Source organism: Phragmites australis, chromosome 9 (assembly GCF_958298935.1).
Source record: "Phragmites australis chromosome 9, lpPhrAust1.1, whole genome shotgun sequence".
NCBI lineage: Eukaryota > Viridiplantae > Streptophyta > Magnoliopsida > Poales > Poaceae > Phragmites > Phragmites australis.
In genome coordinates, this window is record NC_084929.1 from 17,626,128 (window position 1) to 17,653,130 (window position 27,003).

Consider the following 27,003-nt stretch of genomic DNA (forward strand, 5'->3'; position numbering starts at 1 on the left):
TCGGATAGTTAGGAATTTAGAGAAGGAGTTGTATATAGTTCATTCCCATCATGGAGGGTACTTAGATGCCAATGTTTCATCAGATTGGTGAAGATCTACAAGACTTGGGAATTGGCCATTAGGTGACTCGAGATTAAGAAAAAATAAAATAAAATAAAACACGGTTCACAAGAAACATTATGACTTGATTTATTCTTAGAGACAAAGTGAACTATATTTAGTCTACTTACTTACTAATAAGATCCAGAGGAGTTGGCATCTAGAATTTTCACTCAAGCCTAACGTTTGACCTAGGCGCACTGAGCCGGCTATGCTAGAACTCGGAGAGCAGTCTTAAATTTTTGCCCTGTTTTGATGTAACTTTGGTCTTTGAGGGTTTGGATTCTTCCTTCACAAAAATCGGCTCATGGAGGGGTAGTGGCCCTGCCAACTTGAAGTTCTTCCTACCAACATGGTAATAGCACAATCCATTGGCCCTTCAATAATCCCTCAATTGTCGTTCCTTCCATAGTGTTCCTATAGAGCTCAGTGTCTTCTGTTCAGCTTTGTGTGAGAAGTTTGAGCTCTTGTCTCTTGTTGGTGTTATTTCCCTTCTGAAAGTTGAGTTTCCCTCTTTCTAACACCTGTTCCTGAAACTCTAGCTAGAAGAGTTGATTTGTCTACAGTTGCAGGTAGTAGTGATTGAACTGTTGCCATTATCTCATCCTTCAGAACCCTCACAAAATGAGGTACAAATGTCATTTAATCGTAACCAATGTTGAGCATGGAGACTTGATAATGAATGTCTTCAAAATCCTTAGTGTACACATTAGCAATTGTCCCACTGCATTTATATAATCATTAGGTTAAAAAAATTCCTCTACAACTTGTATAAATTGTTACAGCTACTCAATCCATGGGTAAGTTTGTACACTTGTAGCCAGCGTGTAACATTACCTTCCATATGTAAAGAGGTTATTGTTGTCCACATAATCTCATTGGCATTATAAATCCAAAAATAATCATGGCCCTTATCTTTCCAGATCCTTGGATTCTCACCACTAAACTTAGGGAAGGACAATTTGGGCAATGAATTTCTCTGCAATCCAAAACCATCCTGATGGGAGTATGGTCCAATCTTCTGAAAGATAATGTGATGCCAATTTATGGAGTTTCGGCATTGATGATCCAAATGCTCCTAAAAACCCTCACAACTACTGCACCACTACTCCATGGTTATCAACCGTACCAAACGTAGTTGACCTCGCCAAGAAGGCTTTCCTTGCATGCAAATCGAGAAGACAAGTAAAAGAATAGAATATCCAATCTGAAGTTCTATTGTGAATATAGATGAAGTTCACAATGTGGGGTTCCTCAAACTGAACTAGCAGTGAAACTGTAAATTGGCAGAATAATTCTAAGAAAAAACTAAATTGTTCAAGTATCTATGGCTAACTATATACAGTGGATGACACCACGCCTCTCTTGGGTGATTGTGGCATGCACAAAATGAATTTCATAGTGGGGCCAGATCCTTAGAAACATCGTGTCGTATTCTTGTCAAGCGGTATTTAAACACCTCCATAGGACTCCGTATGAAAGACATATGATCTGATTGCCACATGGTGGTCTGTTTCAATCTGAATTGAATTTTGAGACCAAGTTGAATTCTTGTAATCTTTATTTCCACTTCCCTAATGAGTTTTGAGGTGGAACCAGATCCATTGGAACATAGATGAAGTACCCTTTTGATATTGTGCTCACACATCTCTATTGGATTTTGAATGAAAGAATTATTAGTATATGTAGGCCTATTAACAGACTTTGAATTTGATTCGGATTCCAAATCCGAGTGGGACATGGATTACAATTTGAATTGACTTGGCTTAGAGGTGATGTGATAGCTTGTAAAAGGTTGGAGAAGGTTCCTTGTCTTTGAACCGAGTTTGGCGAGAGGGCCCCTAGCCCACAAGAGCATAATGAGGATAATAATCTAACAACAAACAATTCTCTAATATTATGCAGTAGCATATTCTCACCTAACATAAATAAAAGCTTCATAAATGAATTCACCTATCATTCCTCATGAGTCGTCATATCCGGAGGTAACATGGTCACATCACATCCCCCCAGATCGATTGACATGATACAATGAATGGTTGGTGGATGTCTCACCCAAGCTCTGATGAAATCCTTGATGGTCGTTATGTTGCACTAGCCATGGTGGATGTTGTACACCAGTTGGATGCCTTGGTCGTGGTCGAATTCCCTGAGACTCTTCTCCCACCACCATTTGCTCCACTATCAACTACGCCACCGTTTGCCCCGTGGCCTCCAGTTGCTTCAATATAAGTTTTTGGCCATGCATCACTTTCCCAACCGCCTTCGTGTTGAGATCCATTTGTGCCATCGGTTGATGCTAAGTAGTACTTATCGTGTGTAGGATCTAGGATACCGACTAGAGGGGGGGGTAAATAGGCGATTTTAAAACTAATTGCTAAGCGATCAAGAAAACTTGCAGAAACAAATTAAAGATCACTAGAACAATAAGAAAAAACTAAGAGCTATGTCAGGGTTTGCAATCCTAGAAAAATTGCATTAGAAAAATCGCATGAAAGTAAATAGCTCAAGAGATAACACTCGAAGTTTATCCCGTGGTATCGATGATTTGCCGATCACCCCTAATCCACAATGAGGTGAGTTCAAGTTCCTAACCGCTTCTCTATCAAGTATCTAATTCTCACACAGAGAAAGGGCTCACACCGAGCAACTTGATCTTGAGCCAGAATAGTGCAATGAACTACTCACTGCCTCGATTCCACTAGAATAGCACTTTGCCACTCTGGCAAGGCATGCTCAAAGCCTCTCACAATCATCACCGTGGCTCCTTCACAATCTTTTTTGAAGGGCTCAACACTGCAACAACCTCCAAGCCGTCTAGGAGGTGACAACCTCTAAAAGTAACAAGTTGATGACGCTTGCTTGAAGGATCACTAGTGCCTCAATGCTCAAACTCTTCAAAGTTATGCACTAGATGCTCTCACACTCTCAAGTATGCAACCACTAAGCCAAGAGAGGGAGAGAAGGAGGGCAAGAGCTCAAATGTATTGTGTTGAAGTGCTAGAGACCCCCTTGAACCAGTCAACATAGTGCCAAAAACTCTCTTTTCCCAGGTGGTCAGACTGGCCATGGCCGACAGTCAGACCACCAGCCAGAGAAGAGGGTCTGAACCCCTTTGTTCCTTGGCAGTCAGACCGGGCCGCACCACAGTTAGACCGGTACTGAGGTCCGAACACATCTCAAATATGGTTATTCAGCGATCAGACCAGCAAAGCCCTTCGATCAGACCGTGACACTTGAAACTTGAACAAAATCTATACAATGGTTAGACTAGCCATTCCAGTAGTCAGACTGCCACAACTCAGAGACACCCCAAAGGCTATCTTTCTTTGGTTTCTCTCAAACTAAATTTCTCACTCTATATAAAATACAAGTTTGAGCAATTGTGGACTATAGATGTCTCAAGTAAATGTACATCAACCCCTCTTAATAGTGCGGCACTTATCCTATAATCCGATCAATTTTCTTCTCTAATCTCCTTTGACCGGCAAGAGAAAATACCCTACAATTATACATTTTCCTTGAGCTAGCTATTTTCATGTTTTCCACACATACTTCTTCTAGCTTTGCAACACCTTTGTGACTAACCTTTTTATAACTCAAATAAATATGTTAGTCCAAAAATTCTTATTGACATTAATTACCAAAACACGAATTAGGGGCCTAGATGCTTCATCATGCCAACATGTGCATCCATCAAATCAATATGCTCCAGGATCTGCTCCCACTGGTCATCCTCCTTCTCCGTTGTCACCATCACCTCCAGGATGAATTGGGTTTGTGCCAAGGGCTTTGGGGGAGCCATCATGATTATGCCTCAAGCTGAGCCAACCAAACTATGATTTACGGGATGTTGAATTCATCATAGTTGTAGTTGGACAACTCGATCTCAACCCTCTCTGGAATTTGATAGCTCCAAGCCGAAGGATTAGATCGATTGCCACACAACAAGGCACTAGCCAAGGACCGATGTCTCTAGTACCATCTGTCACAACCCTTAGCCACCACTGGAGATCACCAGGATGTGAGCAGCACTCAGACGCGATTGTGGAAGAGACATGAGCAAAATGAAGTAGTTGCGGCTTGTTTTCTCTCTTTTTTTTCATTACCCTTAGACACAGGATACATGGTCCGATTATAAACCATGAGACCAACTCACACTACCCTCACCCCCCCATCACTCATAATAACTCCGATCAACTCTGATTCAAAGTAGCTAATCCTACTACATGTTGGTGTTGGTCATGATCTCAGCTAACAAACCGAGATGACCTTGTGGAGCTTGGACCCACTAAGACTCATGTTCCATTAGCAAACATACCTTGATCAGAGGCAAAAATTATCTATTAGTTTCGGACCCGAGTCACCAGTGCCACAATAAAAGGAGAAGCCGGCCACCCCATGATCAACTTGATCGCTCATGAGAGCCTCTCCTCGACACTCCCAAAAACCAGAAGGACCAATTACTATGGGTATGTTACACTCACAAGGTTCGTGCTCAACACGGAATCTCAACTTAAATGGTGGCTGCATCAACCTAGTACTGATCCATGTTGTTGTTGTTCCCCGAGCGATCGAGATCAACCAATGTATCACCTAATCAAGGTTAAGTCCACCAATTCCTGCATTAGGATTAAGCATTCATGTGATTTGACTAAGTAATTACTTTAGTGTAGATTAGTTTAAATATAACATTTGGTACCAGTCTACTTAGCCTAATCCTTGAACCACTAAGACTTAGTTTAGCCTCAGTTCTTAAACCCTAAGTGCAATTAACCCCTGATTAGTCTGTTAGATCATCAGTGTTAATGTTTTAACCCATTAATTGCTGCAAGTTTCATGTTTAAGGCTTGTTTGTTCTTGGAGTTAGTTGATTAACAAGTAGAAGAAGGGGATTTGGAGAAATTAGAAACCCTAGGGCAAAATTCCCCAACTTTTTCCAAAACTTGAAACCCTAGAATCCCAAAAAATTCCCTAATTTGAAACCCTAACTATTGAATTGATGAGTTTCGGAGGGGATTAGATACATTTTTTCACCGAGCTAAGGCTTTCTCAGTTTCCTCACCATTTTCGACCAGCGCGGTCACTGCCTCCTCAGACCACTAGGGTCACACGAAGCATCAGCTTGCAGTGCACACGTGTGCGACCACACCGTGCCTTGTATGTTTCATGTGCACCTTAGTCGCCGTTGTTGTCACCTCCATGAACCATCATGGTTGTCGGGCTTTCTTTCACCACGTGCCTTCCATTCAGTGTGCACGTCCATTGTCACCGTTGCGTGCGCACGGCCAGAGATAGTCTGTCCCGTGCATGCCCTTCGACTGAGCTGTAGAACGACATCAGTCTGCCACCGCTCACTCTCTCGTGTGACATTTCTGGAGACCAGGGAGTGGGTTAGGGTTAGGGTTTCTCGTTTTTTAATTTAGGTGGGTGAAATGTGACCTGCCCTGGATTTGATCTCCCGCATGTTAGCCATCGAGCGTGATAACTAGGCCCGCACTATGCGCGATGACTAGACTGAGCCAAGCTATGCGCATCAGCTGGGTCACGCCATGCGCTGTGTTGCACAACATGTTGGGTCATGCATTAAATTAGGGTCCATTTTAGGTTTTATCTCTTCTGCTATTTATTTTATTCTGCATTTATTTTTTAGTTGCTACTCATTGCTATTATGTGATAAATTCCACATTTCAACTGTAGACTCATATCCGTTCATTTAATTACTTTTAATTTTAATAAAATCCTGCATTTATGTACCATTGTAAATTATCATTATATGTTGGTTTAATTTCAGAGCATTAATTTTTGTGAATTATAATTATGTGATGAATTCATTTTATTTCTGAGCATTATTTATCTCTGATTAAAATGGAACCAATGAGAAATTTTGGTTAGAGATTTAATATTAATTTTGGATAACAATTGTTCTAGAGATTAGTGAAATTAATTTGATATTCCATGGAATTAATTTTGATTGTCCCAAACTAAAATGGAACCAACAAAAAGTTTTAATTTGTGACTTAATTTAATTTAGGAATTCATGTAATTGAAATTTTTATTTCCATATTTGTTTTGACAAATGTTGATTACAATTATGCACCATTAATTGATTTCCTAATTAATTAAATAATTTTAGTTCTTTTCATTTCTACCCAACAGTGATGCGAATTTGAACTATCATTGGCATGTTACTGATTAGACCAACGTAGGGTTTATTTGATGCCAGGCGTCATTTTATATATGTCATTACTAATTTTATTTTATTATTTTAATTTAGCAATGAACCCTCCAGCTGTCTCTCGGTATCTGAATGGTATTGAGCAATTGACTAGGACTAACTTCTCCTTTCGAAAGAGCAAATCTTTATTGTCCTTGGAATGATGGATCTAGATTACACTTTACGAGAGACAACTCATGTTTAGTCCACTCCTGATGCCCTAGACCTCACTGAGCAAAATAGGATCTATGAGGCAACTAAGGAAAAATGAGAGTGCTCTAACCACATGTCCCTCATGATAATGAAGAGCACCATTACTATTGGGATCAGGGGAGCAATTACCAATCCGAGTATGCTAAAACATATTTGGCCCTGGTGGAGGAGCAGTTTAACGCTCCTCACAAGTTTATGCCAGTACTCTTATCATGAAGATGCTGCTGACCATGTCTGAAGGGACTAGCAGTGTGAGGGAACATGTCATGATGATGAACGACATGGCCGTTAAACTTCAAGGCATGGACATGGAGATCTCATAGGTTTTATTGTCCACTTTATGATGACTTCACTTGTTTTTGAATTTGGACCCTTCAAGATTAACTATAACACTTAGAAAAAGAAGTGACCATGAGCGAGCTCATTGCCATATGCATTTAGGAGGAGAAAAGGATTAAAGATGAAAAGATTAATTATGCACACCATGTTAGCTCAAACCCGGTGGTGAAAAGGAAGTTTGAAGGAGAATTTAAGGCTAAGAAAAGTTGCACTATACATCAAAGCTTGATAAGTTAGGGCCTAAAGAGTCCAAGCCACCTGCATCGTCTAATGTTATCATACATCACTTCTATAAGGGAAAGTGGCATATTCAAAAGGATTATGCAGGCTTTAAGGAATGGCTTGCTAAGAAGGATAAGGATGGAATTTCCAATTGATGAATCTTTCTTTGATAATTTTCCCCTAATACTTTAGAATTGATTGAGGCACCACCATGCGCATTACTAATTTTTATAGGGATTCCTTACAATGAGGACACTGAGAAAGGGAGAGGAAAGTCTTAGAGTTGCAAGTGGACAGGAGGTTGATGTTGGAATTGTTGGGATTTTTCCTAAAGGGTGGCTTCATCCTTCAATTTAAGATGTGATGGCGGGGAACCGGCAGCGACGGGCTCAATGGCGGGGAATGGAAGATGTGATGGTGGCGAGGAGATGGAGGAGGCGAGGATATTTTTTCCCTTTTGCACGGGTCGTGGGAGACCAGGAGCACGTGGAGCAACCGTGTGCTGCCGAATTCTTCTAACGGCCGGATCAGCCCAGGGCTTGAGATCTAACGGCTGCAAATACGCTAATAGAAACCACCTGTGTGGGATACATGTCGTCCAGAGATTGGCATAGAGGCGGGTGGAGGCCTGTGAGTGGGGGTGCTCCGATTCCTTCCAAGATTAGGATACATAGATATTAATATCCGATTGGTGTAACGAACCATTTCGAACCATCTCCCATCATAATGTTTGAGGGTTTCAGTCCTTACGAGTACCTATCTTCATTTCTTGTGAACCATCCAAGTGCAACGCATAAAATACTCTTGCCTTTTGAATTCATATGGCATTCTACGTTGCGGCATTTCAAAGAGGCTCCACTATTCAAGCAAAGCCCAACCCAACTGATGTAGTGTGATCATTTAACAGTTTTAACTACACATTGTTCCTTGGAGGAAAAGAGAAATCCATTTTACACTGCTAGGAAACCAGTGTTACCAGCCAGCCAACCTTACCTTGGACACGCACTCTACTGGGACCAAACGAGCTACACAGCAATCGGAAATAATCAGCAATGAGAAAAAATATGTATAACCTCTTTATTTCAATTAAAAAGAATGGGGCGCAGCTAGTAGTGAAACTCTAAGAACAGCCTAATAAAATGTTTCAGAAATGACCTATAACCCAGTAGTGAGTGTTTCGCCACCAATCCGTATAAGGAAAGCCAAAAACTTTCACATATCTGAAGCAATGATTATTAACAGAAACTTTCCACTGTGTACTATTGTACATAGGGCACAATGCTCCGCTGGGAGGAAACAATAAATGCCATGACTTCAGCACAAGTGCAAGATCTTGGTCTCGAGCTCAAAGCAGACATCACCACGTCTCGCCTAGAGAAAAAGCTTGAACATCAAGCAAATACTTGCAGCTGATAATGGGAAATAAAAGTCAGCAGGGTGCTTGCTGGAGCATCACGCAAAAGAATCCACTTTCCTAGCTACGTAGCACAAGCCTGTGATCCTGTATCATAGAATGGACAAAATGTTAACTGATAAAATGAGAGAAAAGCAGCTACCCAGCCTACCACAAACTAGAGATCAAAGGTTCCGATAATAAAATTCGTCACACATGAAATGTTAGGAATAATAATACCATGCGAGAAAATATTATTAAGCCCACCAGGAAGATGAATATGAATCATTAATATCAATTTCAAGTAACATAAATATCAGTTGTGAAGCTGCGAAGCTCTAATAGTGATTGATAAAACACTCGAAAAACAAGTACAAGCAGCCTGTGAATATAAGAAACATTGAAGGCACTAACAGCACTTTGAAATACATAAGTTCTTTGATTTTTTATTTTTATTTTTATTTTGTTTTTTTATTTTATTTTTTGCGAAGACAAGAAACATCGAAGTCACTAACTATAGTGAATAAGATGACTGAATATAAGAAATATCCGGAGCATTAGCTATTGTGATTGTGAACAAAAACATACTTGTCCGCGAGGGCTCTTTTATGGCCAGTGTTCTGGCAGAATCAGCTTTACCCAAATAAGGTGCAATGAGGGCATCCAATTTGACAACCCAAAGTGCAACTGCTGATGTTGTTTGTGGCATTGTCTGAAAATAGACAATAATGTCATCCTGATACGAACTGAAACTTACAGACGAACTTTTGTACAACCAATCTTCATCCATTGCCCCAACAAAATCAACAAGAACCTGCAAGAAGAGCAACATTGTAAAAGAAAAGGCTGTAGAAACTGAATACTTGCTTAAAACGACAATAGAACATTCAGATATTAACATCTAAAAAGAAAATATATAAAAAACTTTTACTGACCTGTAAAAGCTCTGGCAATGATGACGTTCGTCGCAGCCGCTTAACCCACAGCTTGTGAGCAGACTTCATCCAAGAACCAGCAAAAGCTGCCTCAGGCATAGATGCCTACATGAGAACATATTATAAGAAATTAAATCTGGTTAAAAACCTGTTATGAAACTCATGTTTCATAGGACACATGTATGAACAAGTTGCAATCCTACGCAGCTAAACTTCCATCCAGCAAACACTGCATGTCTGGACAAGTTGGTCCCAGATGATAAAACTGCATAGGAGTTGCATATGTCTTGGCATACTCACTCACCTCAATAGCATGAATGGCTGCTTTAAGTGCCTGTAGCTGTGAAGGCAGAACTTTATGATTTGGCACCTCATGCACATCCTCAGACTCCCTACATGTCGCCACATGTACAGCATATCTTTCTTCAAGATCAAAACCAACCTCGAAAGTAGAATGGCATATTCTGCAATGCTTTTCATCTCTCCAATACAGATCATGACAACTTTCACAACGAACTAGTGACTCCTTAAATGACTTCTTGCCACATTTAACAGCAGTAAGGGCGGAATAGAAAGAAGTCCAGATCCATTTATCTAATGCTTGCAACCTTTCCCACATCAATATTTTTTCATCACCTCTCCCAATTTCAATTACTATTGCAGATGATGAATCCAAATTACTATTGGCAAGGTCTCTAGGAACAGAAGCATTTTCAATGTCTGATACGGGTGAAGCCCTATCTACACTATTTGTCTTGGGTGAAGTTCCATCTCCACTACTTGTCTTGGAGCGATATGAATCAGACGAGGCTAGAAGTCCGATTGCATTCCCACCTTCCAAATGTTTTTTCATGGCTTCGAAAAGGCACACTTGTCTCTTGTCCATTGAGGCAAGAAGATGAGCTTCCCTAGTGCCCCTGCTATCTAGGACAGAGAGCAAGGAAAGTAATTCCTGCATTCAGCCAACAGAATGACAATGTAAATTTATCCACAAGTAAATAAGGTATTATCTGAGCAGAGTTAGCAGGTGGGTAACCTGTGGTGAATCAACCACCTCCCAGTGACCATCCTCCGAGGACTCGAAGTAGACCCTACGGTGCCCTGGATCATCTGCCCTACAAGGGCCAAGGAAGAGCCAATAACTATTATACCTGCGGTCTGATCCTAGGAGAACAACTTGTGGTTCATGTGCAACTCCAGACAAATCATTCCGTCCGGAGTCAACAATGTAATCCTGACTTCTTCGGCGTCCTGATAGGCATTGCTGAGAAGAACCCAAACTGTACGAGTTTCCAGGTCCATTTAAGGACTCATCACTAGATTGATAAAAGTTTTTTGTTGATTTCTTAATTTTCCCACCTGATGGGTGTGGCCGTGCTATTGGCGCATTATGCAAGACTCTTTGCGGTTCCTAGAAAAAGTGAAAAATAATGACATAAGCTTCTGCGATTATTCCAATAGGACACACAAGTGAAGAAGAAAATATTTTCAGACAGCAGAGCTTGAACTTACACTTGAAGTATAACAGTAGAGTATGCAAATGATATGGTTGGGTTGATGATCGGTAGGGATAACTGGTGGAGCGTACTCGCCCTCTAAAGGAGGCTTTGAGCAACTAATTTACGTGGACTAAACTTCTTAATTCATTGCTTTGATTTGTTCGGTACATCACCCTCCTTTAAATAGACCCCAAGCTACCAAATAGTCTAATCTAAACCGACTAACAAATCCTATCTCCAATTAAACCAACTAGCAATCTTATAGCCAACTAATGAATCTAACTAAACTAACAAACTCTATCTCTAACCGAAGATACTCTCCATAACAATAAAAGTAGATTAATTGTTACACAAAACAACTCCGCCTATGTTGTCTCGACATAGCCGGTCCCAAGCCCGGGTAAAGGAGGAGGGTTGTGTTAGGCTTGGCGAGCCAACATAAAACTCAGCCACTCTTATGGAGATGAAACCTGAAAGAAAATCGTTGGGGCGTAACCCTCTTAGCGACGCGCTACATTGGAACCCGGATGTGGTGTTAAATGAGCAAGGGCCGGGCCGTCACCCCCTTAGTGGCGCGCCGTATCTTGATCTGGATACGGTGATAAGTGGGCAAGGATCGGGTCGTCGCATCCTTAGTGGCGCGCTACATCGGCGCCCGGGTGTAGTGAAAAATGAGCAAGGGTCTTCGCATTTGACTCGACGAGTGCGAAGGGTAAGGAAGCTAGCCGAGCCAAGTAGGATCCGCTTAGGTAGCTGGAACGTAGGGTCCCTGACTGGTAAGCTACGGGAGTTAGTTGATACAGCGGTGAGGAGACGGGTTAATATCCTATGCGTCCAAGAAACCAAATGGAAAGGACAGAAGGCGAAGGAGGTGGAGGATACCGGCTTCAAGCTGTGGTACACGGGGACAACTACAAATAAAAATGGAGTAGGCATCTTGATCGACAAGAGCCTCAAGTATGGAGTGGTATACGTCAAGAGGCAAGGGGACCGGATTATCCTGGTCAAGCTGGTCGTTGGGGACTTAGTTCTCAATGTTATCAGCGCGTATGCCCCTCAAGTAGGCCACAATGAGAGCACCAAGAGAGAGTTCTGGGAAGGCCTGGAGGACATGGTTAGGAGTGTACCTATTGGCGAGAAGCTCTTCATAGGAGGAGACCTCAATGGCCACGTGGGTACATCTAACACAGGTTTCGAGGGGGTGCATGGGGGCTTTGGGTATGGAAGCAGGAATCAAGAAGGAGAGGATGTCTTAAGCTTTGCTCTAGCCTACGACATGATCGTAGCTAACACCCTCTTTAAAAAAAGGGAATCCCATCTAGTGACCTTTAGTAGTGGCCAACACTCTAGCCAGATCGATTTCGTCCTCTCGAGAAGAGAAGACAGGCGTGCCTGCCTAGATTGTAAGGTGATACCTGGAGAGAGTGTTGTCCCTCAACATAAGCTTTTGGTGGCTGACTTCCGCTTTCGGATACGTGTCCAGCGGGATAAGCGCGCTAAAGTCGCTAGAACGAAGTGGTGGAAGCTCAGGGGGGAAGCGGCTCAAGCTTTCAAGGAGAGGGTAATTAAGGAGGGCTCTTGGGAGGAAGGAGGTGATGCAAACAATATGTGGATAAAGATGGCGACTTGCATTCGGAAGGTGGCTTCCGAGGAGTTTGGGGTGACGAGGGGAAGTAGAAGCGAAGCGAAAGATACCTGGTGGTGGAACGAGGATGTCCAGAAGGCTATCAAGGAGAAGAAAGAATGTTTCAAACGCCTACACTTGGACAGGAGTGTTGACAACGTAGAGAAGTACAAGGTGGCGAAGAAGACCGCAAAGCGAGCAGTGAGTGAAGCAAGAGGTCGGGCGTATGAGGACCTCTACCAGCGGTTAAACACGAAGGAAGGGGAAAGGGACATCTATAAGATGGCCAAGATCCGTGAGAGGAAGACGAGGGATGTCAACCAAGTCAAATGCATCAAGGATGGGACAGATCGACTTCTGGTGAAGGAAGATGAGATTAAGAATAGATGGCGAGAGTACTTCGACCAGCTGTTCAATGGAGGAGGTGAGAGCTCTTCCATTGAGCTGGACGACTCCTCTGATGATGCCAACAGGCGTTTTGTACGAAGGATCCAAGAGTTTGAGGTCAAGGAGGCTTTAAAAAGGATGAAAGGAGGCAAGGCAATGGGCCCTGATGGTATCCCTATTGAGGTGTGGAGATGCCTTGGAGACATAGCAATTGTATGGCTAACTAAGCTTTTCAACCTTATTTTTTGGGCAAACAAGATACCCGAAGAATGGAGGCGGAGTATATTAGTACCAATCTTCAAGAATAAGGGGGATATTCAAAGTTGTACTAATTACCGTGGGATTAAGCTGATGAGCCATACGATGAAGCTATGGGAAAGAGTCATTGAACACCGCTTACGAAGGATGACAAGCGTGACCAAAAATCAGTTTGGTTTCATGCCTGGGAGGTCGACCATGGAAGCTATCTTCTTGGTACGACAACTTATGGAGAGATACAGGGAGCAAAAGAAGGACTTGCATATGGTGTTCATTGACTTAGAGAAGGCCTACGATAAGATACCGCGGAATGTTATGTGGTGGGCCTTGGAGAAGCACAAAGTCCCAACAAAGTATATTACCCTTATCAAGGATATGTACGATAATGTTGTGACAAGTGTTCGGACAAGCGATGGTGACACCGATGATTTTCCAATTAGAATAGGACTGCACCAAGGGTCAGCTTTGAGCCCTTATCTTTTTGCTTTGGTGATGGATGAGGTCACAAGGGATATACAAGGTGATATCCCATGGTGTATGCTCTTTGCAGATGATGTGGTGCTAGTCGACGATAGTCGGACGGGGGTAAATGGAAAGTTGGAGCTGTGGAGACAGACCTTGGAGTCGAAGGGTTTTAGGCTTAGTAGAACTAAAACTGAGTACATGAGGTGCGATTTTAGTACTACTAGGCACGAGGAAGATGAGGTTTGCCTTGACGGGCAGGTGATACCTCAGAAGGATACCTTTCGATATTTGGGGTCGATGCTGCAGAAGGATGGTGAAATCGATGAAGATGTGAGCCATCGAATCAAAGCCGGGTGGATGAAGTGGCGCCAAGCTTCCGGCGTCCTCTGCGACAAGAGAGTACCACAGAAGCTAAAAGGCAGGTTCTATAGGACGGCAATTAGACCTGCGATGTTGTATGGCGCAGAATGTTGGCCAACTAAAAGGCAACATGTCCAACGGTTGAGCGTAGCGGAGATGCGCATGCTGAGATGGATGTGTGGCCACACAAGAAAGGATCGGGTTCGGAATGAGGACATACGTGATAGAGTTGGTGTAGCACCAATTGAAGAGAAGCTTGTCCAACATCGTTTGAGATGGTTTGGGCATATACAACGCAGGCCCTCAGAAGCGCCTGTACATAGCGGAAGAATAAAGCGTGCGGATAATGTCAAGAGAGGTCGAGGTAGACCAAACTTGACATGGGAGGAGTCTGTAAAGAGGGATCTGAAAGACTGGAATATCACCAAAGAACTAGCCATGGACAGAGGTGCGTGGAAGTTAGCTATCCACGTGCCAGAGCCATGACTAGACTTGCAAGATCTTATGGGTTTCATCTCTAGCCTACCCCAACTTGTTTGGGACTGAAAGGCTTTGTTGTTGTTGTTGTAATTGTTACACAAAACTAAGTTCCCCTGGAAATGAGTATTATATGTATATTCACTTCAGATTTCGAGGGACATTTATACACTAGTCTCAATTACAAGAATTCTCTAATGAAATGACTCTATGACAAAAAAGACGCTATTATAAAAGGTGAAAAGAATATGCTGAGATACAGTTAGTATACACAACTGTATTAGCCTAGAATTAATCCCATAGTCTTTGATCTGAACCCTTGTGTAAGGGGTTGTAACCAGTTCCTTCCTTCAATTCCTAAAGCCAAACACGACGTACTCTAAATTAAGAATGAAAGGATCGACCAAAAAGCACAATGCAGAGAACTTATATAAAAGATTGATAGGTTTGAATAATCCAAAGCAAAAGTTCTTCCATAATAATACCATTGAGCAGTATGCATTTATTACCTGAACCTAATTTCTCTTTAACACCTGATCACTTCTAAGAACGACCACATATTCCAAAAGATTACTTTACCAAGGCACAGCATGATGTTAAGATAGCACAATTCACGCAATCAACAAGAATGAAAGAGTAACCCTTTTCCATGTATCCGACGGTCAATTTGGAAGCAAAATTAAAGCAACCTTCTCAAGAGCAAATATGGTGCGCTGCAATTGAAAAGTACTGGAACAGTTACTGTAGATTACCTCAAGTCTTGGAACAGAACCAACACCATAAACATCTATTAAGTCAACCAAACAATCCAACTTCTCATCTATGCTTAGATCTGAATACTCGCCTTCCATCAATCCCAGAAGCCATGGTTCACCTGAATAACTTTCATCAATTTCACTACATTTATTTGGACTTCCATGTACAATTTTCTGCTTCTTCCTTCGAGCAATTCTACTTTCATGTTCAGGGGAGCTCATCTTATGTAGACCATGAGATTCATCATCACTACTGCTAGCACCCTCATCATCAACACTTCCAGAATCCTCACTATCTGATCTAGTGTCTTCCTTCCCTTTAATCCGGGGATCGACTCGGAGACGATACGCAGAAGGTGCAATCTTCTCAAATAATGTGATGTCACTAGATAGAGTCAAACAGATCAACTGCTCTAGCTCTGATGTGCCCGAGACATTAAGATCAACAATCTGAAAAGGGAACAATCACAGAAATGTTATAGAGAAACTCAGTTAAAAATACATAGAGAAGATCAGTAGTTATCAATACCAACAATTTATTCCTATATTATCAAGATAAATACCTCAGATGATTTGGCCAGTTCTGAAACCTTTAACCCACCACTTCCTTCCTTAGACAATAGTGCAAACAATTCACCTTTCAGTGTGCGGGGACGTAAACCATATTTAACCATTTGATTTTTCTCCTGGAAGAAGATACCAAAAAGGGTTTTACTTCTAAACATACTACCAGTAGAGTAGTAGAGGAAAACCTAAAGTTACAACATAGATTGATAAAATAATTTAGAATGTTGAGGTAATCATAATACCTTGTTAAGGAAATCCTGATTCAGCATATGCTGTTTTGAACCAAAACCTGAAGCAACCAGAACTTGTCGTAGTATTTCAACCCATGTAAGAGAATTCAGTGATTTGATCCAGAAATTCACATCGAATTCTTGCTTCCTAACCTGGAACAAACCATTTTCAGAAGGAAAAAAAAAAATGCATTGTGGAAGGAAAACAGTGATTTTAAAATATTGCAATTTCAATTACATAGGATTTTTTAACTACTATATTCTTTACATATGTTCTTTGAATAGTAAGTTAAAATATATTTTTTTTGGCCAGCTGCAAGCTTTGCAGGTTTCCAATGAACTTCTAACAGTTCCCATTTTTTTAATCTGATCAACGTACCAACTCTGGTGGCAGTATCATCATGTAATAAAAAAAAATAGTGGAGCTACCTTGCATCAATAAGAAAAGACATCCAAGCCAATTTATAAAATATAAAGGTAGCTCCGAGAATTCAGACACTACTCGGCATTCTATCAGATGAACGATACCTCAAACTTAAACAGAAGATTGACTTCATAATCTAGATGAAGGTATCGTACTAAATGAGAGTAAAAGAACAGACTAGCATACTTGATTTCATTGAATGTAGTAAAGTATTACCAGGCCCTAGAGAGTAAAAATAATCAAATCAACATACAAAAGATGCATGATGTGCTTCTTGCACAATATCTTCTGTAAATTACAATGAACACTGTACACTACAAGCTAGTACCGTTGGATAACATTCAAAATTCCTCCTGAGGATGTAATCTATTAGACCCTGTCCTTATTGAAGTATCACCAGGCCCTAGAGAGTAAAAATGATCAAATCAACATACAAAAGATGCATGATGTGCTTCTTGCACAATATCTTCTGTAAATTACAATGAACACTGTACACTACGAGCTAGTACCATTGGATAACATTCAAAATTCCTCCTGGGGATGTAATCTATTAGACCCTGTCCTTATTGCCCCTTCAAGGAAATGATTAACCCAATACTTGCAAAAAGATAGCATAACTAAACAGATTGCATGGTGATGAAACGTCTCAACAAATAGGTCAGTCATTAGCATCAATACCATAAAGCTTCATTTTTCAAATGAAACATCATATCTTAACTATTAAAGGGGCCATGTAGTGAACTGAATTTTTTCCTCAATGTGTTTTCAATAGAAACAATCAAGCTTCTACATCTAATAAAACAACTCTTCTATGAAGTACTTTGCTCTTTCAAGATTCATTGATGGACCAAATGCTCTGCCAGGAGGAAAACATCATCTAATGCCTGAATTGGAATCAAGTGTAGATGAACACTTTTGTAACTCACAAAGTTCAGGAAACTGAGAAATCTGCAATCTTTAGAAGATCGTGGAACAAATACACCACCACTGCCCATTTCTGCCTTTAACAACAGTAGCTTGAGAAGACCGGCATGTACTTCCCCCAACAACAAAGAGTCCTGGAAAACCACATTTGGATCATGAGAAAAGTAATACAAGAAAGAAAATTGATCAGAATATTGCACCTTATCATGGAATGCTTGCGCAAACTCATCAAATGTGAAGGGGTGAACATCAATACTACCAAAGTGAGTGTATACAAACCGGACAACCTGTCAAGAATGTTTCTCCAATCAATAAGTGTACCGATAATAAGAAAAAGAAACTGAGATAGAGAAAAAGCAATCACGTATACGGTGCATATATAATGTAATCTACTGTAAGGCCCTTAATTCGAGTTTTGGTGTTTAACGATGACTTTGTTGGCTCTCATGGCAACCACAATGATTATCCTACAGCCTTCGGTGATTTTTGGGCTGAGTGCCTATTTTCTGAGTAAGATTTAAGTGATTCAGACTGATGAGGACATCGCTAGGTCATATACACATACACTTCCAACAGCACAAAGGCCTGTTATGAGTATATTAAAGCGCAAATTCAACTGGTATGCAAGGTCAAATGACAAGAGCCCATACATATTGCCTCAGAAAACAATTGAATTTGTTTCTTCGGCAAATTAACAAGTTAATGACATAACAAACGATACTACCTAATGGCTACTGCTTGATTCTTACTACTTGCGAGGGAATTATTGGTGAGGTTAATGAAGATATGGCCAAAGAGAGGATGGGCACAAGCCAGAATCTTTGCATGACAAGCCAAGGAATTAGAGTACCAAAGCGTGTTCCAAGTAAACTCCATGTGCCAACTGTGTGAAGTAAGAAGCCACATGGGAGGAGTGCTTTCCTAATTTTGTACCTGCTACTGGCGCGAGGAGTCAATAATAAGAAATAGAAAGAATTTACTACTGCTATGAGAAGGGTTCAAGGAAGAAGGAATTCACATTTTTCATGCCAACAAACTGGGGAATCTGCATTTCCTATTTTTGTGGCACCAAACAGTGGAAGTCAGCCTATAAGTTTTGTAATCAGATAATTAATTTTCATCTTTTGTTTTAGGCAACGTGCATGCGCGTGTGCATGAGAGAGAGAGAGAGAGAGAGAGAGAGAGAGAGAGATGTCTTCATCATAGAGTTATCAAGTGCATCATTTCTAGTTGCTTAGGCTTGCTTAGTTAAGTGAGAACCCAAGGCCTATTACTCTGGGGTGTCGCTGCCACCTAGACAGCATAGAGGTGTCCTGGTGATCTTCCATTGGGGGAGCTTGTTGGCAGGCCTCAGAGTCTTGTGAAGATGTAGAGTCCAACTATTTGGAGCGGAGGACCAATCTAGAGTATCAAATGACGGCTTTGCAACCTCTCATACTGGAGCTATTCTCTTGCAAGAGTGTTCCATGGAAAAAAAAAAGTGTCTTCCAGCAAACTCTTTGCCATCCTTTACTTCCCACTGTTACTAATTGTGATCTACTAAAATCATGTAAAGGTAGTGCGGTGCTTTGCAAATTATTTTGCTTTCATAATTATTAAATAGTTATACTCAGAAAGCTCTAGTAACCCTGGGGCATCAAGATCCTTCTGTGCGCACAACAAATGAAGACAGAAAGAATCTGTGAGTTAAGCAAGTGGAGCTGGGATAGGGAGAGGTGCGTAGGTGGTAGGTGTGCTTTACTTATGAACTTGGTACTAACTGCAAACAGAGTCCCCACAATACTTTGTGATCCATTTTGTTTTCAATAAAGCCGGGCTTAATAAGATCTTTGGCCTAAAATGTAGAGGTTATTCACATCCTAACTAGACGTCTAGATATTGATGGTCCAAAGCAAACTAAACGAAATTACCACGTTAATGAAAAAGGCTCAGGGTCAAACAGAGTACAAACATTCCCACTTCCAGGATGAACACATTGATTGACAAGAAGAGATTTGGTTCTAGCTCAGCCTAGTTTCCAGAAGCTCAGCACAATGTACATACTTTTATCGAAAATGTGATGTCTACGAAGTCACAAAGAAACTTGGGTGGAAAGGAGAATATTAACTATTTTTTATGCAAGATCAGCTGATCAGGTCCATCAAGATAATTTTATGATGATGATGATAAAATAGTAAAGAAAAAAAGTAGGCATTTCATATGACCTGAAAAAGCTTTTTCACCATTTCAGGTGATGAATCCCAAGGTTTTGCAGAGAATGGTTGTTTCATCTTGACACTTTGTGGAGGAAACTTGGCAAGTAAATCTACAAGATAAAGGTTTTGATACTTGCATAAATAATAATTTCCTACTGAACGTGAAGACAGAGAGATATGAGATCGCACTGCAAACCTTTACAAAGGGGGCAGCCATGTCTCCCACTTGAAGAAAGATGAGCTGAACATCTTAATGGGTTAGGACCTGCTTGTAATTCACTGAGCTCGAGCTCCTCATCGTCCACTAAAGTCACCTGTTCAGGCTGTAGTTCTGAAGATTCTGATTTATCAACTGAAAGATGGCAATCCATTGGAGGGTGCTCCTTTGGACCAGTAACTCTCTTAAATGGCACCTATAGAGAAAAATCATCATCATTGTCCAACACAAAAGAAATTTAAAATCCACTCTGCTGAATCAGAAAGTGAAGTGTCAGAATTGAATAGTTTTGCTTTTCCTCCAAATGACAAACTTAGTAAATGTGCTAGTGTAGAAGCTCTCTTTTTCTCCATCACTTGTGCCAAGCAAGAAAATTTACCTTTCTTTTATTCAGTGGAGGTTTGCTCTTTTTGTCTACCTTCTTCCATGTCATACCTTGATTCTGCATAAGAGCCAGATGAGATTTGTGAATGGCTAATTGTGTAATAACCACAGACAAGACATCTAAAGTAACGTAGTCTTCATTAGACCAGATCAAGTAGCTGAGACTTTACTTGAGTCCTCTTTCCATTAGCATGATCTTCTAATCCGTCACAATCATCAAACGGTCTCAGGGACCTCAAACAACCAGTTTCATCAATGAAATTTGAACCTCTTTGACAGTCCACATTATGGGAATACATTGCATGCCACACTGACATTAGACCTTTGCCAATTCCATGCTTCCTTACAAGAACAGTATCCTCATATGGCACAGTGGATTTCTGGTTGGTAGACTCCACAATCTATAGATGAACAATTTGGGAACGTAAATAGTGCAAAATTAGAAAGATCCATATGGAAAATCAAAATGAACTGAGATTTTTTGTTTACGGGAGACAATAAAGAACTTCCAAAATAAATAATAATGCACTAAATAGATAAAATGCGAAAATGTGATGGAAGGTATTTTCAGCTCAAACCACATATATGAAAAATTATAATCAGCAGTTGATGGTAAAGAAAAAATAAAGATTTCACGAGAGGATATGGTTGAGCTCTATCTTACATCTGACCATAAAAAATAGAAATTAATAGTGTCCTCAAAGGCAGTTACAAAGACATCTGAACAGAGGTGGTATCCAGTAAGGTAGGGACTGCAGATACTTTATGGTAGTTCAAATTTGGGTGTTGTCAAAGACTGATCCATAAAATACATAGGATTTCAAATTGAGCTTGTTGAACTGAACAAACGGTTGCCCTCCAAAAGCTAAGGAAAAGCACTGTGTGTGCTTATACTTGATTTCATTTCCAGAATGTATACCTCTAATTCTTGCAAAAAAAAAAAAATTTGGAAACACTGGTCTGGTATTACAAACAATAAAATACTTGATCAAGCTGACCACTAGTTCATCTGGATATAAGGTATAGCTTATCCTTACATGACACAAATAGCATGGTATCAACAATATCCAACCAAAGTTTAACACAACAAAACTTATGCCACTCAAAATGAGCACGAGTAGATAGCCTAATTGTTATCATACCTTTCTCTTCTTCGCAGCTCTTTGGTTCTGAGAGGAACAAGAACATGTGGCATCTGCAAATATATGTAATAAAGAAGCATTTAGACCAGTTGAATACAGAACCAGTAGGATATTAACTGCATCTACAAGAAAAAGATGCAACTCATACATGAAATAGGGGAGGGGGGGGGGAGGGGGGAATGTTAGCAGCAGCAGTATTAGAAACCATTAACTGTAAACCAGAAGTAAGCATCAAAGGAGCTGACAAATAACTTGCAGATCAGATCCTTTCGTTTTCCATGTTAACATAATAGTCTAGTAAAAGTTCCGCACCAGAAAACAAGCAACTGCGACTGTGCAGCACTGGTGAATAGTGCGGAACAAAATCAAGCACAAGGCTGAATATAATTTCAGACACAATGTCAGAATGAGTGAATGGATGACTCAACTAAAAGGTAGAGGGTCCATAGCTTTCCAACAATAACATTTCACAGTTTAAAGTGAACAGTACAGTCATTGAGGTAGACATGAGCACATAAATGAAAACATATTTACTTCCCATTCGAAATAAGAAAGGATGATAACTGTTACTTGAACTGGCCACATATTTCACCGATTGATGGAACCAATCTATGATTCTAAATAACATTCCATAACCTTCATTTGCTACTGGCATACCTCTGCTATGACCATGTGCACTGTCGGGGAGGGGATCGAATTTACTGCCAAGAGGTGGACCATCCTTGCAGAAGATTTTCCTCAGGATATAATCCTTGGGGAACAGAACTTGTGATTGAACTGTACATTCCTCTCCTATAATGCTCATACTCCTACTGTCAAACTCCGGTCGTGAACACAAAATATCGTACATGGGAGCTTGGTTACTAAGTTGCCTTTCCATATGAAGCCCAATGGTTTCCATCTCTCTCCTCTCTTTCCTCCTCCGCTCTTTGAACCATATACGGACCTGACTGTAAGTCAAACCAACAGAGGTTGCATACTCTGCCATGTCCTTTGGCTTTGGAAACTGTACCTCTGGATAGAAAGATATTTTAGCAATAACAAAATGTATAGCATAGAACAGACCTTCAAACATTAGCATATGCTTACCAGAGTAAAATTTCTCCAGCATCTGGATTTGCTGGGGAGATTTTTTTGTCCCTGCATTCTCCCTCTTCATTCCAAGGCCATTGGTTATCATCTGAACAAAGCCATAATTAGTACTCTACAAGCAGATGTTAACTCAGTAATTTTTGTTATGACTTATGAGCTGAAATGCTAAGAATGCTGCCAATAAAAACTCGTCACAACTTGATCAGCAAGTATTACAACTAACGACTAGTGATGTTAGAACAAACGCTGCCGATAGATTTACAGCTCGAGATGACAAATTTCTTTTGAGAAGTGACTGGATCAAGCAGAATCACAGGCCACTTCACTGAACCAAAGTGCCACATCCCAAACCTATCTGATTCAATTAGTTGTTCGATTTCAACCTATTCCCAGCAGAAACTATATAATCAAAGTCAGCTAGGCAACGCGCTTTGTTCCCACAATTGCAGGAACCATATGTCAAACTTAAATCGCACGAGCTAATTGCTCCATTTAATACAAGCGAATCTAACCAATTCGAACACAGAAAAACCCAGCTGCACGGAAGAAAAAAGGGCAGCACCAACGGAAGCAGCACCATCTGGACTAACTAAAAACCAAAACCTTGATCACTACAAACTGACGCACTCAAGCCCCCGCTGAACAACCGCCAAAACGAGCTCACATATCAACCAATTAAACCAAATAAAATGGAGCGCCTCAGTCCTCACCCGGCCATCACCTGCTCTGATGGCTGATCACACCCCACGAGACCCGGGCATTTAATCGCTCGAACCAAACGGCAACTCCGGCAGGAACCGGGCCAATTGGTGCCGGTGCCGCTTCGCGGGCAGGAGAGGGATCGGACAAGCACGCACGTACCTGAGCGGCCGGCATGGCGGCCGGCACAGTGGAGGGGGTCTAGGAGGCGGACATGGGGCGGCGGAGGCGGTAGCTGCTCGGCGAATTGCAGCGTAGTGAAGAGTTATTGGGGTTTATATGGTGGGGACGGCGGAGATGGGCGGAGAGGCCAAAACCCTGCCAACGAGCGGCCATTCCTGCTTGCGCTTTAGCTCTCTCTCTTTTCCGGCCCTTAAACCCTCGTGGGTCTTTGAGATCAGGCCTTAGGGGTTGCGGAAGGATCGAAAATATCTCTTACCATTTTTACATATCGGTCCTCGTAGATTACTCAATTTAGGGTTATCGATTTTTGCTGAGATTGGTCGCTAAGAAACCTGTCATATCTACTCTAAAAATAGATGTTGCTGCAAAATGTTTACAGTTTAACTTTCAAAATTTTGATAATCACATTAAAATATTTATTTTTTATAAATAGACATTGATAGACACGTGTGCTGTGTTTGCTTTGTACTTGTCACCATCTTTTACTGTAGCAAAGTTGATCATTCATTTTTTTTAAAGATTTATAGATATTTAAAATATTTATATTATTATATTCATTGTGAAACAAACTTTAGTAATATTATATATCAAATATCTATAAATATTTTTAAGAAAAAACAGACAGTCAAATTTACTACAGTAAAAAGTGATGATAAGTAAAAGTAAATGGAGGTAATATATGCCATTAGAGTTTTTTTTTCTAGTTACATATATGAGAAGATGGAAGACAAAAAATCAAACCTTAGGGAGTAGAGTTGGGACTTGGGTCATGTCATGCTGACACGAGTCAATTTCAGAAAGAGTACGACCCTCGGCGTACCGTGCCATCGTCGTGCCATGCTGGCCCTGCTCCATATCGTTTGACAATGTTTACATATTTATCTTTTATCATCTCACACATCTCTCTCATACTCCATATCATTTAACAATACTTACATATTTATCTCTTACCATCTGACGCTTATGTCTCTCATACTTATATATTTATCTTTTATCATCTCTCATCAAACAACAGGGTCTTAGTGTCTCATACTTTATATCAGAGATATTAGAGGATAAATATGGAAAAATAATTATACAGATTGTACCGTGCCCTTTTTATACTGTGTCGGCACGGACACGACCCAAACCATCGTGTTGTGTTGGCACACCCACCGTGCCAAGGTCCTAGGTACAGTATAACCCTCATGTTCATCGTATTGTGGGTGGCGCAGGAATGATGCGGCCCAAGTTACAGCTCTAATATGGAGTGCCAAACTACGCCACTGCATCGGGGGAACACGAAGGCCTTGCACCTCTGCACTTGAACTGGTACGCGAGGCTTTTCTCAGCTATATATGTGTCGAACTATCAATTGGAATTCTCTCTTAGTTCTTTTTCTTGAGAAAATAGGAAATTCATTCACTTTGTAGAACTCAAGCTACCGAACTAGATGAAGTGTTCAACATAAGTCAAGGTGAATAATTGGACTGATGACTTTATTGTTGAGGGAACCTTATCAGCTTATGACTGATGACTTTATTTTAGTTAGAAATATTACCAGTTCCAATAAGATCCGAAACTCGTTTCAATGGTTTTGAAAGGCCAAGGTGTTGCCAAAGAAAGCCCGAAGCCTTAAGAGACACTAGGCCTTGAGTTTGAAGACAATATGAAGAAGTTTCTAACTAAAATTTGGATTCTTTGGCATTTGATAGGGTTTCAGTTACCAAATCAGAACTAATATCTACCCTTGTCCATGTGAATACAAATAGCAAATTATCTATATACAAAATTACTCAGCAAAAACACATTGGGTAAAAGAAATCAATGAGTCCATCTCGCGTTGGGGAGAGCAAGAAGATGTGTGATCTTTGTCAATGAGACCTCATCTAACCAGAGGAGACTAGGGTTAAAATTCAAGAGTTTAAGTGGGGTTTTCCTCTTCGCTTGGCTATAGAAGCCGAAAGTGAGGTAGGTTCACTCGAGATAGTGAGGGTGGCTCCACCCGCAGTTTTACTAGCCGGTACATGCATAGTCAGGGCATCGAGTTTAGACTAGTTAGGAGCAAGCGAGGAGGAGGTAGTGGGAGACGGGCATAGAGGCGAGGGGAGAGGCATCGTCAACTGTTGGTGATGGAAGGGAAAGGCGGTTGTGTGATGCCAACGACTGTAGGGCCAGACACGATAGGGTGGGTGTGACGATTGAGGGGGTGCCATGATGAAGATGCAGATGCTGCGAGGAATAAGGAGGTTTCATGTGAGTCACCTCGAAAAGAAATAGAGATAAGGCGGTTTCATGACCTTGAAGACTACCGGGTGTACCTCAAACAATGATCAAGGTCAATCTTGAGTCAGTAGAAATCTGGCTAGTAAGAGAAGCATTAAATGTTGATATTATCCTTCCATATCACATATTACTATTTACTAATTTAAAGAGCGTACCATTCACTTCCAGGATATGGACTTTTCTCGACGGCCAAAAAATCGTCACGAAAACCTACTACCGTTAGGAGTAACCATCTGTGACAGGCACTCATTAGTCATTTCCCGTCAAGACCACGTAGTCAAGGATACCACCCTTCCCTAACATGAAACCGTCACGAATACCTTTTCGCGACGGTGGGCATCCCTGATGGTTTCTAGCCATCACGGCTGGTTCTCTTCCTTGACTCAGTGCATACCATCAGGTTTTATTGACTTTCCTTGACTGGGCAGGTACCGTCAGGTTTTGTTGAATTTTCCCTAACTAATTCTCTTCCTTGACTGGGTGCATACGGTCAGATTTTATCCTGATAATAGTTTCCACCTAAATGTGCTTTTGGTACAATACACAAACCACAAACTGCACATAGCACATAGCACATAGTTCAGTGATCAAGTACTTATAACCACCAGTCACATCATGCAACACACAAATCACCAGAAATAGATATGTCGATTCATGTCATAGTTGCAGTCTACATAAAATCAAGCATTTCAACAAGTATAGTCTAAGCAAGTAGCAAAAGCTTGATGAACATATCTACAAAAGGTGTTATCATCTAGATAGTTAACAAAAGACAGTTGCCATCTTCTATCAGCTATTGTCAAAAGGATAGGCAACACACATGTTATTTTTCACTAGTTGACTTCATCAAACTTTGTATTGTAGTCAAATGGTTCAGGGTCAGCATGAGAAGATCCAATACCAACCTACATAAGACAAGACAAAAGTGAAAGGCCAGGATCCATTTTACTTTGTTCGCAACATGGTAAGCAATACAGTTGGAATTTAGGACATTTAGAGAACACACAGAGCTAACTAAATGCATGCACATAGAACTGAGCTCCTATTGCTTTAGAAAATTTGCAAGTGTTATTATCAGTTAATTTTCAAGCACTATCCTCTACATTTATGCTAGTCAAGGGAGTTACCTGCTCTTCAACACGAAGGCTAATTAAGGGAGTTACACCAGGTGGCACTTCCATTCCATTTCTTGCATAAAGTGCCTATAGACAACATAGAATCATTTGTACATGTCATATGCAAATATAATATATGAAGATAGAAAAGCGAGGACTCATCACCAGCAGCATATCCCTATTGATAATTGTTTTAGATTCATAGTGTTGAACGATTTCTGCGGTTTGGCAGGCCAATCGCCGATTGTCTTGAAGCAAAACTCGGTAGGAAAGGGAGGTCACTGGTCTAATATTGCTTTCTTTGGCAGCAACAAGAACATCAG

At 40.9% G+C, this 27,003-nt stretch overlaps 1 protein-coding gene across 4 annotated transcripts; it reads right to left on the bottom strand.

Annotated features, from left to right (window-relative positions):
- Positions 1-8,116: 8,116 nt before the first annotated feature.
- On the bottom strand, positions 8,117-23,495 carry LOC133928703 (homeobox-DDT domain protein RLT3-like). Of its 4 annotated transcripts, none has more exons than XM_062375151.1 (18): positions 23,280-23,495; positions 22,416-22,506; positions 21,984-22,340; positions 21,327-21,379; positions 20,355-20,585; positions 20,180-20,242; positions 19,780-19,996; positions 19,593-19,693; positions 17,589-17,675; positions 17,391-17,522; positions 16,053-16,193; positions 15,807-15,929; positions 15,241-15,693; positions 10,455-10,829; positions 9,723-10,370; positions 9,419-9,523; positions 9,072-9,297; positions 8,117-8,591 (listed from the first exon to the last, which is right to left on the bottom strand). In XM_062375151.1, the coding sequence occupies exons 1-18, from the start codon at positions 23,292-23,294 to the stop codon at positions 8,569-8,571; spliced, it is 3,441 nt and encodes a 1,146-aa protein (XP_062231135.1). In that variant the 5' UTR covers positions 23,295-23,495; the 3' UTR covers positions 8,117-8,568. The 4 variants fall into 4 exon arrangements, with proteins under 4 accessions (XP_062231135.1, XP_062231137.1, XP_062231136.1 ...); XM_062375153.1 differs by having other exon boundaries at positions 23,140-23,495; XM_062375152.1 differs by having other exon boundaries at positions 23,129-23,495.
- Positions 23,496-27,003: the final 3,508 nt, after the last annotated feature.